The 12,727-nt window shown below is 40.9% G+C and overlaps 1 protein-coding gene across 48 annotated transcripts in view; it reads right to left on the bottom strand.

Moving 5' to 3' along the window:
- ablim1b (actin binding LIM protein 1b) overlaps window positions 1–12,727 on the bottom strand; it is a 100,470-nt gene that overhangs the window by 53,750 nt on the left and 33,993 nt on the right. The window contains exon 2 of one of the 48 annotated variants that reach the window (XM_017695988.2): window positions 11,540–11,649. The exons of the other annotated variants lie outside the window; for them this stretch is intronic. Coding sequence (XP_017551477.1) covers window positions 11,540–11,561 — 22 coding nt within the window. The 5' untranslated portion in view covers window positions 11,562–11,649. The remainder of the gene's footprint in view (window positions 1–11,539; window positions 11,650–12,727) is intronic. 48 annotated transcript variants of the gene reach the window in all.

Raw genomic sequence — 12,727 nt, 5'->3', positions numbered from 1 at the left:
ATGTGTCAGTGCTATCACGAGGCCAGAGATGACAATATACACATATTTACATACAATTGACACATTAAACTGCTGATGCACATTGTCTCTACTCTCTGATTCTGGACAAAGGAGTTCAGCGGTGACCAATCAGGTTGTTTATATTGTTCCAGTAACTGATTGTGTCACACCCAGAGTTAAACACTGAGATTCAACAGAATGAGATATTTTACAGTTGATTAAACATTATTGTTACTTATTTTACTTAAAATATTAGGCTGTTTGGGGGTCAGTACTGGCCTATAACTCTGTAAAGACCTTTGGCCAACAGAGGCTAAAGGGTCTCACTGTAATGAAAATACAGTATTCACTTGAACAGTGTACAACCACTCCAGATTCTGATAAAAATAAAAAGAAATGTTTTAAACTTCACAATTATTATTATTATTATTGTTATAATTAGTGAAAGTTGGAATCTGGGGGTGATGCAGCCAACTCGGGACCCTCACTTCCCGCATACCTGGTATGAATAATGATACACACATCACAAGAAAAGCATGTGTAGGACATTGGTGTTACAAGTCAATACATAGACCTGACCATGGATTTGCAGTTAATAAAATGACAAATTCAGTGTTACATTTACATGTGATTCCTTCTGACAGGAAATTAACTCCACAAAAAGTGCTGTTCAGGCTTCTATAAAATCCAGTGTGCCCCAGCGCACAGAAAGGCCTATATTACATCAAGCATTCACTGAACTGGATAACCATGTGCCCTTTCATCAATGTGCCATTTGTCATCTCTATTAAAGGTTCAGCTTGCCTGATGAGACACAGCACATATTGAAGACCAATGAGCAGTACATGAACACCAAGAGCCTCAACCTGCCTGACTTATATAACGCTGGAGTGGTTTTGTACCAGCCAAAGCCCACAGGTGTGTGTAGGTGTGAGTGGAGCATTGTGCTGGGAGGTGTGTGGAGTGATCTGTAGACCTCGGTAGCCAAGATGCTCTGTTTATTACAGTCACATGGAGAGGTGCTAACCCCCTCACTCATCTGCCCACTCACTTGCTAACGCACTGCTTTATTGTTTACACATCTGAGTCGTTCGTCACTAATGTCACTCAGCCTTTAAACCGCTTGCATAACAGTAGCTAATGTATAATTGGCTGGGCTTGCTCTTGTTCTCATGCAAACACTCACAGTTCAGACACAAAAGTGGGCAAACGCATGGCCTCTGTAACCTTTCGTGTTTGCTCATGGATACATCATCTGTACCTATTCATGCACGTGCACACACATACACACGCTAACAAACAGCACTGGAAGCTGATAGTGGAGAAACCAGCAAATGTGGACAGAGTTTGTTCTAGTTTTAATCTGTTGAGATTTCTCTCTTCATTTCACTACTCTTTTTAACATGCCCTTGTCAACTTGCCCTCACCATCTTCCCATGGGGAATCCTCAAAGCCACTTTAAGGACTGCTTCTTTACTGTATTAGCACAGGTGAAGTCTGTCTGCATGACTCCTTTGAGAGGCAGATGACTGACTCAAAATAAATGTAGACTACAGTAGCAGAAATTCCTCAGGATTCACTTCTCATTACTTCATGAAAAAAAAACTATTCCCATTATTTAATAACTTGCTTGTACAACACCCAAATACAGTACTGTATAACACGAATCTGTGTGCAAATTACATATGACTGGTATGTAATACATATAGAGAAACTGTATGTATTAAATGCTTCATGGGAAATTAACCTTGATCATGTATCCTAAAAATATCTTCAAGAATCACAATATCATGTGCTTTGCCGAATCCCCTAGCAGAGCAGCAAAATAAAAGAATAATTAAATCATTCATATCACACAATTTTTCTCCCCAATTTAATTCCACCCACCAGCTAGTTAGGACTCCCCCAAACAAATGATGCCATCAGTGCTAGGAGGGTGAAGACTAACACAGGCTTCCTCCGAAACCTGTGAAACCAGCCATCACTTCTTTTCAAACTACCGCTCACGCAATGCCATTGGACAGCCGAACGCGCCTGGAGGAAAGCGCCAACCACCAATTCTGTTACGTCAGCTAACAGACGCTTGCGCGGACTAGCATACCATTGAGTGTAGGGGGAAGAAGGGGGGCCATCTTACCCACCCAGAGAGAGCGAGGCCAATTGTGCTCTCTTGGACTACCGGCTACAGATGGCTGTAGCATCACCAGGGATCGAGCTTGCGATCTCCTGATGATAGGTTTAGATGTTTAGATGGTTGCGCCACTTGGGAGCCAATAATTCATATTATAAAAGTATGACATTTTATTTTTTATGTTAAAACTGTTTAACTGTCAGACTAGTAAATGCTGGTCTAAGCTGGTCTGGTGCTGTTTTAGCAGCATCCAAAATACAACATATCGCTGCTGTTGAAACAAAACCTTGTATCTCCATTTTTCAGTTTTTACCATAATTTGAAAAAGCCTGTAGCCCTTTACATTGTGTGTAAATTTCATGATTAATCAACCAAAAGAAACAGCCCAAAATTACTTATTAAAGTAAAGTCGATGAGGGCATGTCAGAAACACGTGTTCTCTTTTTCTCTAAACATTTGTTTGGTTCTTTTTGGCACAGGTATTCTACCATATCACCAGTGTTAAGGTCATTAGGTCATAAGATGCCAAAATGGCATGTCGACACATTACCAGATCAAGACGCTGCAGTGATCAGGCTTTTCAGGTTGAAGCTAATGCAGGAGGATAAAGCTCTCAACCTTTCACTAGTGCTCTTCATCAGCATGCCCCGATTCACTCTCTCGAGTCTCTCTCCCTCTCCCTTCTTTCTTACATCTCCTCCCCTTCTCTTGATCTTCCCTTCACTATCAGTCTTCTCCTTCTTTAATAACTCTCAGCAGGCCCAAGTCATCCCTTCAGAATATTTATCTTTTCTCTCTCCCTCTCTGTCTCTCTCTACCTCTCCATGTAAGAGTTGATGCATGCCTCTCTAATCGCTGGCCCCTTCAAATGTCCGTTAGATTAGTGGAGGAAAGAATGTGTCATATTGAGAGCGCCCTCCTACCACCACTTTCTGCTCCTTATCAGCTGGCAAGGTTACACAAACCCATTGTCCCAGAGACTCTCCACTAACCAAACAACTTGCGGGCGTTTTACGAGTGCCGCCATCCATTCCCACATCCGGCAGCTCTCTTGCTCTCTCACGGATCGCAAAACACACCGTCTCAGTTAATTAAGCTCCTGTCTGAGGCTCTGGCTGGGCAGTGTGGTCTCAGGAATGCTCCTCCTGCAGCGCAAACGGAAGTGCAGGATTTCTCTCAGACCTCCTATCACTGCTGGAGAGAGCTGTTGCCAAGGCGACCAGCTTTAATGGCAAGGCAACAACACAGCACGGGAAAAGTCGTATAATGTAACGTAAGAATGAGGCTGCAGTAACTGTCAGGCCTACACTGGAAAATGGGCAGGTGAATTAGGGTTGCTTGTATTGCTGAAGAAGAATAAGAAGAAGGAAAAGGCTTTGGAGATGGAGGATGCACTGATACTTCAATCAACTCTTGATTTTGACCATGACCTTGAGAAAGGAGCTTTATCAATAAGACTTTTATGAAGGGAACATGTGGTGCAGAAGTACTAGTCTAACTTCACTCACTCACGTAAATCAGCATACTGGCAGGGATCTCCTCAAGTTGTGCTACCCATGCTGAGCATGAAGCATTGATGAGAAGCAAAGAGGCCTGTGCAGGCAGGTATGACAGGGAAGCTAGAGAAAAAGTGAGGCAGGAGGCCAGTACCACCCTCTGAGCAGAGCCAAACATGACTGACATGACGAAGCACTGTAAGAAGGAACTGAGATCATCTAATGAGCAGGTTATCACGTTAGCACTTTCAGAGAGCATAGTCTTATTAACACGCTCTGCGGCAGTGGTTCCTGACCCTGCTCCTCACTAGGGGTGGGCATGTCATGATATTTTAAAACATTACATACATAGTCTGATACTTTGTTCGCTAAGTTGGAACAAACATAATGCATCAGTAAAACAGTAGTTATCCTATCAAAAACTATAGTATTTATTATTCACCATTTGATTACTAGAAACAACAACCCCACTTTTTAATGAATCATGCAGTTGGTCAGTGCTCTTTAAGTACTGACAAAACCCACAACTTGCCTAGAAGCTTATTGTGAAGTAATTTATCATGCTAATGATATTATAACACATCATTGTATCGCCCGCCCCCAGCCCTGGGGTACCCCTGCTCTGCATAATTTTCTCTGCTCTATCACACCTGACCCAGCTCATCAGCTAATTAATAAGCCCTGAGCTGAAGTGGGTGAGTCAGATCATGGAAAGCACTTAAAGGTGCAGGGTAGGAGTGTTCTGGGACCAAGACTGGGAAACCCAGCTGTATGAAGATACACATACACATGTACACTGAAATAGGAAGAATAAGAAGAGTCTTAGGTAATGCTAAGCATGGAGATACTGCGGTGGTGAGTCACTTTTGCTTTAGGAGCCTATGCCTCAAGAACAAAAAATAGCACAGAAATAGAAGAGAAAATCGCATCTATTTCCACACTGCCACCATCTGATCAAACAGAGCTAACCTTTAGCAGGCCTTTGTAGCACATCTCCTGTCTAAGCCTTAGCTAATCCTCTTTTACCAACTGCCATTTAGCCTTTCATATCGATCATGTCACCATTTCCCCCTTCAATATTCAGCTAACCCAGCCCTCATCTGAGGACAATCCCAGCATTACTTCTTTGATGGCATCTATATTTTGATAGAGACTTCAGACACTAACCAACTCAATTAAACAACCAAATGCAATAGCTGCTTCTCTCAACCTATTAGTAGAAAAGTGGTCTTTTAAAGCGATATGAAGATAAGAAGATCCTGTGAAAAAATGTGAATTGTTCTAAAAAATAGACAAAAAGTTGCATAGTTCAAAACAACAGCTTGAATGATGCACAGGCTTTCTCCATCTTTAAGAATGACATTACCATTAACCACACAAGCAAGTCTATTTCCGAATACTTAACAAGTTGACATGGTTTCACATGCAGTTTTCATACTGTAAACTAATAGTTTTCATTACTTGTTGGCTATATTACCTTGTAGTACCAGCACAAGAAGTAAACTTCATACACCAAACATTTCATGGCTGAGTGACTGCAGTGAAGGTAGATCAATTTAATAGAAACCATTCAAAGTGTTTTGTTAGTTGACACAATTAACCGGGCTAAAAGAGTAACATTCAGACAACAAACTGCAAATAAAAAAGGTACAAGGGGACAAAAATGATACTGACTTTTTGTCAACTATGAAAGGAGTAAAATGGAAAGGTTTAAATTCTTAGTGGAGAGAGCACTCAGCTGGATATAATGCTACCTCACCAACCGGGCAAAGGACAGTTATTATAAATACTCTGCGATAAGAGTACTCTCTGCACATTCTGCAGAACAGAATGTTTGTGGGCTTCAGAAACCAGGTTCAGAGTGAGGAACATACAGGTAAAAACTTAAGAAACACAACACCTGTGCCTATACATATTGCAAACATAGGCTAATTCACAGGGCTGACCACAAATGATCCCTTGCAAATGAACATTGTAAGAGTTAATTGAACACTGGGGATTCTGCTGTGTCCAGACACATTCAAATGTCCTGCTATATCTGTCTCAAAATGACATTTGTCTGCCTCTGCTATACAAGAGTGAGTATTTATATAATGATAGACAGGTCATTGAGTAAATCTCATTAGAGAGCAGTGTAGCCAGGCTGCTCTCTCTGTAAAGGCCACTAAGAGCATTAAGACATGCTGACCCCACAGCACGGAGAACAAGAGTCATCTCTGTATTCAAATAAACAACAGCAGAAATACAGCAGCAGTAACAGCAGGGGGCAGGAATGCCTTCAGGAGATAAAGCAATGGAGAATATTAGTGCAACAGGTTTTTGTTTAGTATAAACTCATTTTCGGAACAAGGATACTCAGATTTCTGCTGTTTTTCATTTCAAATCTTACAAGATAAAGGCAATAAATTAGTTCATAATCGTTTGTTAGACCCACACTTCTAACAATGTTTAAGGGCCTAATATCATCATTTTTTTCAAAAAAGAGTGTGAGGTAGCATGGAAACATTGTTAAAGTACTGTACTGTTCACTTTCCAGTCCATATAGTCTATAAAGGCAAACTAAGCTGTAAAAACAGATGGTTGTGTATTCGTTATTTTTGTGATGTCACAATCTCCAATACATTTACATATAACTGTCTATTCAGACTAAAGCAGTTTAGCCTTCATGTTAACCCTTTATGGGCCCATTGTTTTATCAGACACTTCTGTATCCTAAGAAAAGGTCCCTGTAGTTACTGATTAATAAGCCTTAGTATAAAGTAAGCATGGGATGTTAAGGGGTTAAAGTATAAGGAGTGTTTCAGCCCAAACTACTTTTTGAATGAGGCACAATATAGGACAGCCAATCAGAACAGAAATAATTTACATATGTAAAGGATAAAGAGAGAGGGGAATTGGTAGAAATTAATTATGATTATTTTTGGTACATAAAACCTGAAAGTGTACCTCAGGGGAAAAAAATAAAATACAAGAAAAACATAGAATATGGGATATGACCTTTGAACTTGTATCAAAAAATTCATACTGCATTATGCTATCGTGCTGTGCTATCATCAGCTCTGTCTATGATTTCTAAGGGTTAAATAAGCTTTAACCTCCCCCTCGATTTCCCCCTGAGCATCTTACTAATTGCAACAGCAGCAGCACACCTTTGACCCACAGCATTAACCGTAGGCACATGAACTGGCTGACAGAATGTACTAGGTCAATGGTTCTCAGTTCTGGTCCTGGAGTCGCCCTGCACTTCTTATTTTAGTGTTATTACTGCTCTCAACCAACCTTCTTAAACTCATCAGCTAATTAAGTGGCCTTTCCTGAGTTGAACTAGCTGTGTTAGTGCAGGAAAAACACTGAGCTATGCAAAGCAGTGGTATTCTAGGGCTAGGACTGAGAGCTACAGCAGATTATCAGAGCTATGTGCTTTTGTTGAGAGCCCAGTTGTCCTCCCATTCTGATAACACAAAGCACATGGCAGTCTGTGTTGGCCAGAGTCTAGAAGCTTCTATAGGCTGTGTGAGGCTCCGCTGCTAAGTCAGGCCGCTCTGTCACATGCATGGAGCTGATGGATAAGCCTCTGCGCTTGGCACTAAAGGGCCTGGGATGCCACTTGGCGACCAGTGACTATCCCAAGGGCTGCTCACTGATGCTTTCCTCATATTATTACCGGTACTCTTTTGAATTCTTAATGAAGATCAAAATTGCTTGGAAAAAAGTCACAGACAACACATGCAACAGATATAGGCTCCCCTACTATATATAGCCCTGTTAGATTCCTGAAATACTAAACTCTATTACATACTAAGTCAAACATACAGTGCATGTAGGGATGGACAGCGTGATGCGGTATTATTATTATCACAGTGAAATATGCTTTTCTGAACATATTGTGGATATTGTCACTACATAAAGGACACTGATCCTCTTCATGTTTCCTTAACAAGAATATCTGTCCTTGTTAATAGGATTCAGTACAGTATGTAAAATACATTTAACAACATATAATAATATAATAAATAACATAATAAATGTAGCATTACAGGGCTCCATTTCTGTTCCAACCTATCACATCTCAGAAAAAAACAATATCAGGATATGCATTATGTACTGTGAATATGCCCTCAAGCAGCATTGCCATTTCACACCAACCTATGGACACTGCATGAGTTTTATATACTGTATCATATATCACAATCAACGTATCAGGGCTGCACAATATATCATTTTAAATCATTAACCTTGTGCTGGAATACTACTGATGTCACACAACAGTGCTGATCCGTGCTATTGACAAATAACGACAATGTAGTCAACTACAATGGATGTTTTTTTGAGGGGTACTTTAGATTGCAGTTTAAAATACATGACCACTATTTGTACTTGTGTTTATTATCACTGTTTTATTATATTACTTTGAGTGGAGCAGAGAGACAAAGACGCGTCTTTAGGGAAAAGGGTGTAGGAAGCCAAAAAGTTGTCTTATATTAGTTTATACTGTAATATGTTGTCATTGTTGAACATTACAAAATAATAAACAGAATATATATATATATATATATATATATATATATATATATATATATATATATATATATATATATATATATGTATGTATGTATGTATGTATGTATATATATACTCACCAGCCACTTTATTAGGTAATGTTCAGTTGCTTGTTAACACAAATAGTTAATCAGTCAATCACATGGCCGCAACTCAATGCATTTAGGCATGTAGAGGTGGTCAAGACAACTTGCTGAAGTGCAAACCGAGCATCAGAACAGAGAAGAAAGGTGATTTAAGTGACTTTGAACGTGGCATGGTTGTTGCAGAGTATTTCAGAAACTGCTGATCTACTGGGATTTTCACGCACAACCATCTCTAGGGTTTACAGAGAATGATTCAAAAAAGAGAAAATATCCAGTGAGCGGCAGGTGTGTGGATGAAAATGAAAAATATTGATGTAAGAGGTCAGAGGAGAATGAGCAGACTGGTTTGAGATGATAGAAAGGCAACAGTAACTCAAATAACCAACCAAAATCTCTGAGGAATGTTTCCAACACCTTGTTCAAAGTATGCCATGAAGAATTAAGGCAGTTCTGAAGACAAAAGGGGGTCCAACCTTTAATAAAGTGGCCGGTGAGTGTATATGACCACAGTAAATTTCCTTTTTAGTAAATCTAGTCCACTTAAATCATGCTGTGAGGTTTACATGTACAGATCAATGCCATTTTTTCTTTTCTAATACTGATACTGATACCAAAAGTTTTACTGGCACTAATACAATATTTTCTTTAAAGCTACACTGCATAAGATTTGGGGATTTGGAGACCTCTGTGATGAAGATGTGTAATTGCACACACAGTTCAAAAGAACTTTTTGTGACACTGGTTGTGTTTCTGAGCGCTTCCCTGATGCCTCTAACTTTTAAACTATTTCAAAATTTACAGGGAAACTCTCAGCAGTGCACACACCATACCATATTTTGTTTTTTTTTTCTCCTGAGTCAATGCTATTTCTAAGAACTAAGGTTGCTGCTTTAAAAAGTACTATGGTTTAAAATAAACTTTTTTTCTTAAATTGAAGCTCTTTACATAAGGTGAGCATGTGAAACTATCATACTCAAACTACTTAAACACTCTACTACCACATAGGAAGAAACACACAGCTGACAGTAAATCAGACAATATGAGTGTATGCTATTTCCAGAGGTGCAAACTTGGTCTGACGAGCGGAACATTGAAAGGGTACAGCCTGTATACAACACTAGCACCACTTAAAAGTTGCATATTTCATATATAAAGCTAGTTACACAAACAACACCAAGTGACCATATTCCCATGATATTTAATGTTAACATGTCAATATTGAACATGTAAACAAACAATATTATGTACAGGAACTGCACTTGTGGACACTCTTGATTTAAGTGATACTTTTTTGACGCCACAACTGGGGAAATTCCACCTCCGCATTTAACCCATCCATGAAGTGAAACACCACATACACCCTAGTGAACACACACACTAGGGGGCAGTGAGCACACTTGCCCAGAGCGGTGGGCAGCCCTACCCATGGCACCCAGGGAGCAGTTGGGGGTTAGGTGTCTTACTCAAGGACACCTCAGTCATGGACTGTCGGCCCTGGGGATTGAACCAGCAACCTTCTGGTTACAGGGCCAGATCCCTAACCTCCAGCCCACGACTGCCCCCATTTTAGCATGCAATACCAAGCAGTATGACTGATGTGGGACATTTCATGTTAACTATTCTAAATAACAGAAGCTATGTACACCCATCCCCCAAAATTTGCATTAATGGCTATTTCAGGACTTGATGCAGATACCTGGAATCAGATCAATGCCATCTCTATTTATAAGACATATAGTATATTAGGTAAACACAGGGATATTACATTTTATCAGCGCTGGCCAGCACTACAATATTGATATGGTAGAAGGCTGCAATATGTAAATGAGCCATCTAATCAATCAAAATGTTTTTATTGTGTGCTGTGACTAAGGACAGCTCCAGATGCTGTGGGTGTTCTGATGAATCACAGTATTCATGGTAATGTACCTGTTTTGGTCAAATGCAGGCTAATCTTCAACTACGTCACAATACTGATTCACCAACGTGATAACATACTGCAAGGCATATTTTGAATATGTAGCAATATAATTAAACTGCACTATTTTGTCCATATTGCTAATATGACTCTATGCTTGTGTGTTGGGTATCTGAATGTGTGTGAGTGCAGATATGTGTCAAGTGGTCCGAGTGGTCTCTGTGTGAGTAATGCAGGTGAGATTAACGTAAACAGTACAGGGTGTGCTACGAGTGATTTTTAGGCTATGATTAACACAAGCTACGGCCTCAGCAGCACACCACTCTTTGCCGCCAGGTTGCCATGGATACAGTGGTGGGCTAAATACGTTATTGAGAATCTATTCTCTCTCTGTCTCTCTCTCTCTCTCACTCCCCTCCTTCTGCACAGATCATTTAAGCATTTTTTTTCCTCGTTTTCCCCCCGAATCATGATCTACTTTTCAAAACATGCGCAGCGATCCCTCAGCATCCTCCCAGCATCTTCTCTGTGCTCCATTGTATAAGTTGTGGCAGGATCAGCTGCTGTAGCATTCTGGTGAATAGCACTTCTCATTCTGAATCAAATCCTGAACATTCTGTCCTACACAGCGAGCCACCATGCACTGCCTGCATTCTGTAAATAATTCAAAGGCTTTTCAATTCTTAAACAGTCTTACATAATATTCTTGCTGGAAATCTGTATCATTTGGAAGAGTTCTCCTTCCAAACAGAAACTGCGCTTAACAACAGGCAGAAGCCTCCCCCCTCTTCTTGTCCTGCCAAAATCAGGTGTTGTGGAAGAGGACAGTTTAGAAGGGCTGTGAAGAGCTTAAGCGGAGAGTTAAAAACCCCACAGCTGTTTCTGTCCATTCATCAGTGCGGTTTCACACATCAGAGATCAGTGAGATTTCAGACAGGGCTCTTAATGCGCACCCCACACACACACACTTAAATATAAACACTGCAACAGCACAAAGCATGCAAGTGCAACACCACTCTGTTCTGTCTGGTAAGGTCTTCCTCAGCTGAGACTTTTCAGACTGATCACAGGCACACTATTGATTGTCTAGCGGCAGATCACAACAGCCAGATCACTCACATTAAAACTGTTTTCCTTTTTTGAAGCTACATCTACGCAGATATGCTCTAGAAACATAGCATCCAACCCGCATCCACACAAAAACCCAATCTCCACAGGCAGGCCAGACAGGAAGTATCTTCTCCACAATCGCATATACACACACTGCCTGGCCTGGTTTTCTGTCCCTAAAGCCCCCCCGCTGTCTCTGGTGTCCCACCCTGTTGGTGTGAAGCGCCATGCCGGCTACCTTTCTCCTTCACCATGACCATTGGCTCCTGCTGCTCTGCTCACACTGCTGCTGCTGCTGCTGGGGCTGGAGAGAGGAAAACTGCTGCTGCTCTACTGCTTCCACTGAGTCTTCACCAGTACAAACAGAGAGAGAGAGAGAGAGAGAGAGAGAGGAGAGAGAGAGAGAAGGGGAGAGAGAGAGAGAGAGAGAGAGAGAGAGAGAGAGAGAGAGAGAGAGAGAGAGAAATGAAGGTAGAGGAACAGATAGAGCGTTACTCCTCTCAAACTAAGCAGTCACTCAGCTCTGAGGGACTGCTCATTTAGCCTCCGTTTCTTGAGCCTTCCCCCTTTTCTCCCACAGTGCACGTGTGTGTGTGTGTGTGTGTGTGTGTGTGTGTATGGACTCGCTGAGCTGAAATAACCAGGTTGCAGCTGCCGTGTGTGACAAATGCAGATTCCATAGCCATAATCCCTCCCAGTCAGAGACACCACCTTAAAATTCTTCAAAAAGACAGAGAGGGGAGGGCTGTGCACATGAGACTCCTTTTATATTCACCACTACTCTCTCCCTCTCTCTCTTTCTCCTTGTCTGTGTCCCACTCTGTCTTTCCTTCTTCTAGTGTGTTCTCCGCTCTCTCTCACTCCCTCTCTTTTTCTCTCCCCTACTTCTGTCTCTTTCATCTCTTACTTTTTTCTGTTTCTCTCTTTTCTGTCACCCCGTTTCTTTTTCACTCTCTCCCTCTATCCCTGTCTCTTGAACTCTTTCCTCTCTTTTTCTTCCTCTGTTTCTCTCTCCTATATCTGTTCATCTGTCTTTCTCTGCCCATCTCTCTCACTCTCGTCTTCCCTCTTATTTCACCCTTACGCTATTTATCTCTCTCTCGCCCTCTCTGTCTCTCTCTGATTGCTTGTCTATCTTTCTCTCTCATTGTTCAGAACATGATCTTGTTTGCTGTGTTTAGTTAGTAAGTGCTGACTAAGTATAATTATCTGTGCAATTATGTGGGCAATAGAAATGCATATTTTCTCTCAGAAAGAATAGTCATATTCATATGTCATATTTATACAAAACGTATCTTAGAAATGGTCAATTTGTCAAGTCAGCTGGTTTGCATTGTTTATGCAGTGTATATACTGAAAAATAAGCCTTCGGACTGAATAAATCTGGATATTTACGAGAAAATGAACATATATTCGCGTCGTGGTG

Source organism: Pygocentrus nattereri, chromosome 13, assembly GCF_015220715.1.
Source record: "Pygocentrus nattereri isolate fPygNat1 chromosome 13, fPygNat1.pri, whole genome shotgun sequence".
Classification (NCBI taxonomy): Eukaryota; Metazoa; Chordata; class Actinopteri; order Characiformes; family Serrasalmidae; genus Pygocentrus; species Pygocentrus nattereri.
The sequence above is the reverse complement of the archived record's forward strand: the minus strand, read 5'-3'. Positions and strand labels throughout refer to the sequence as shown.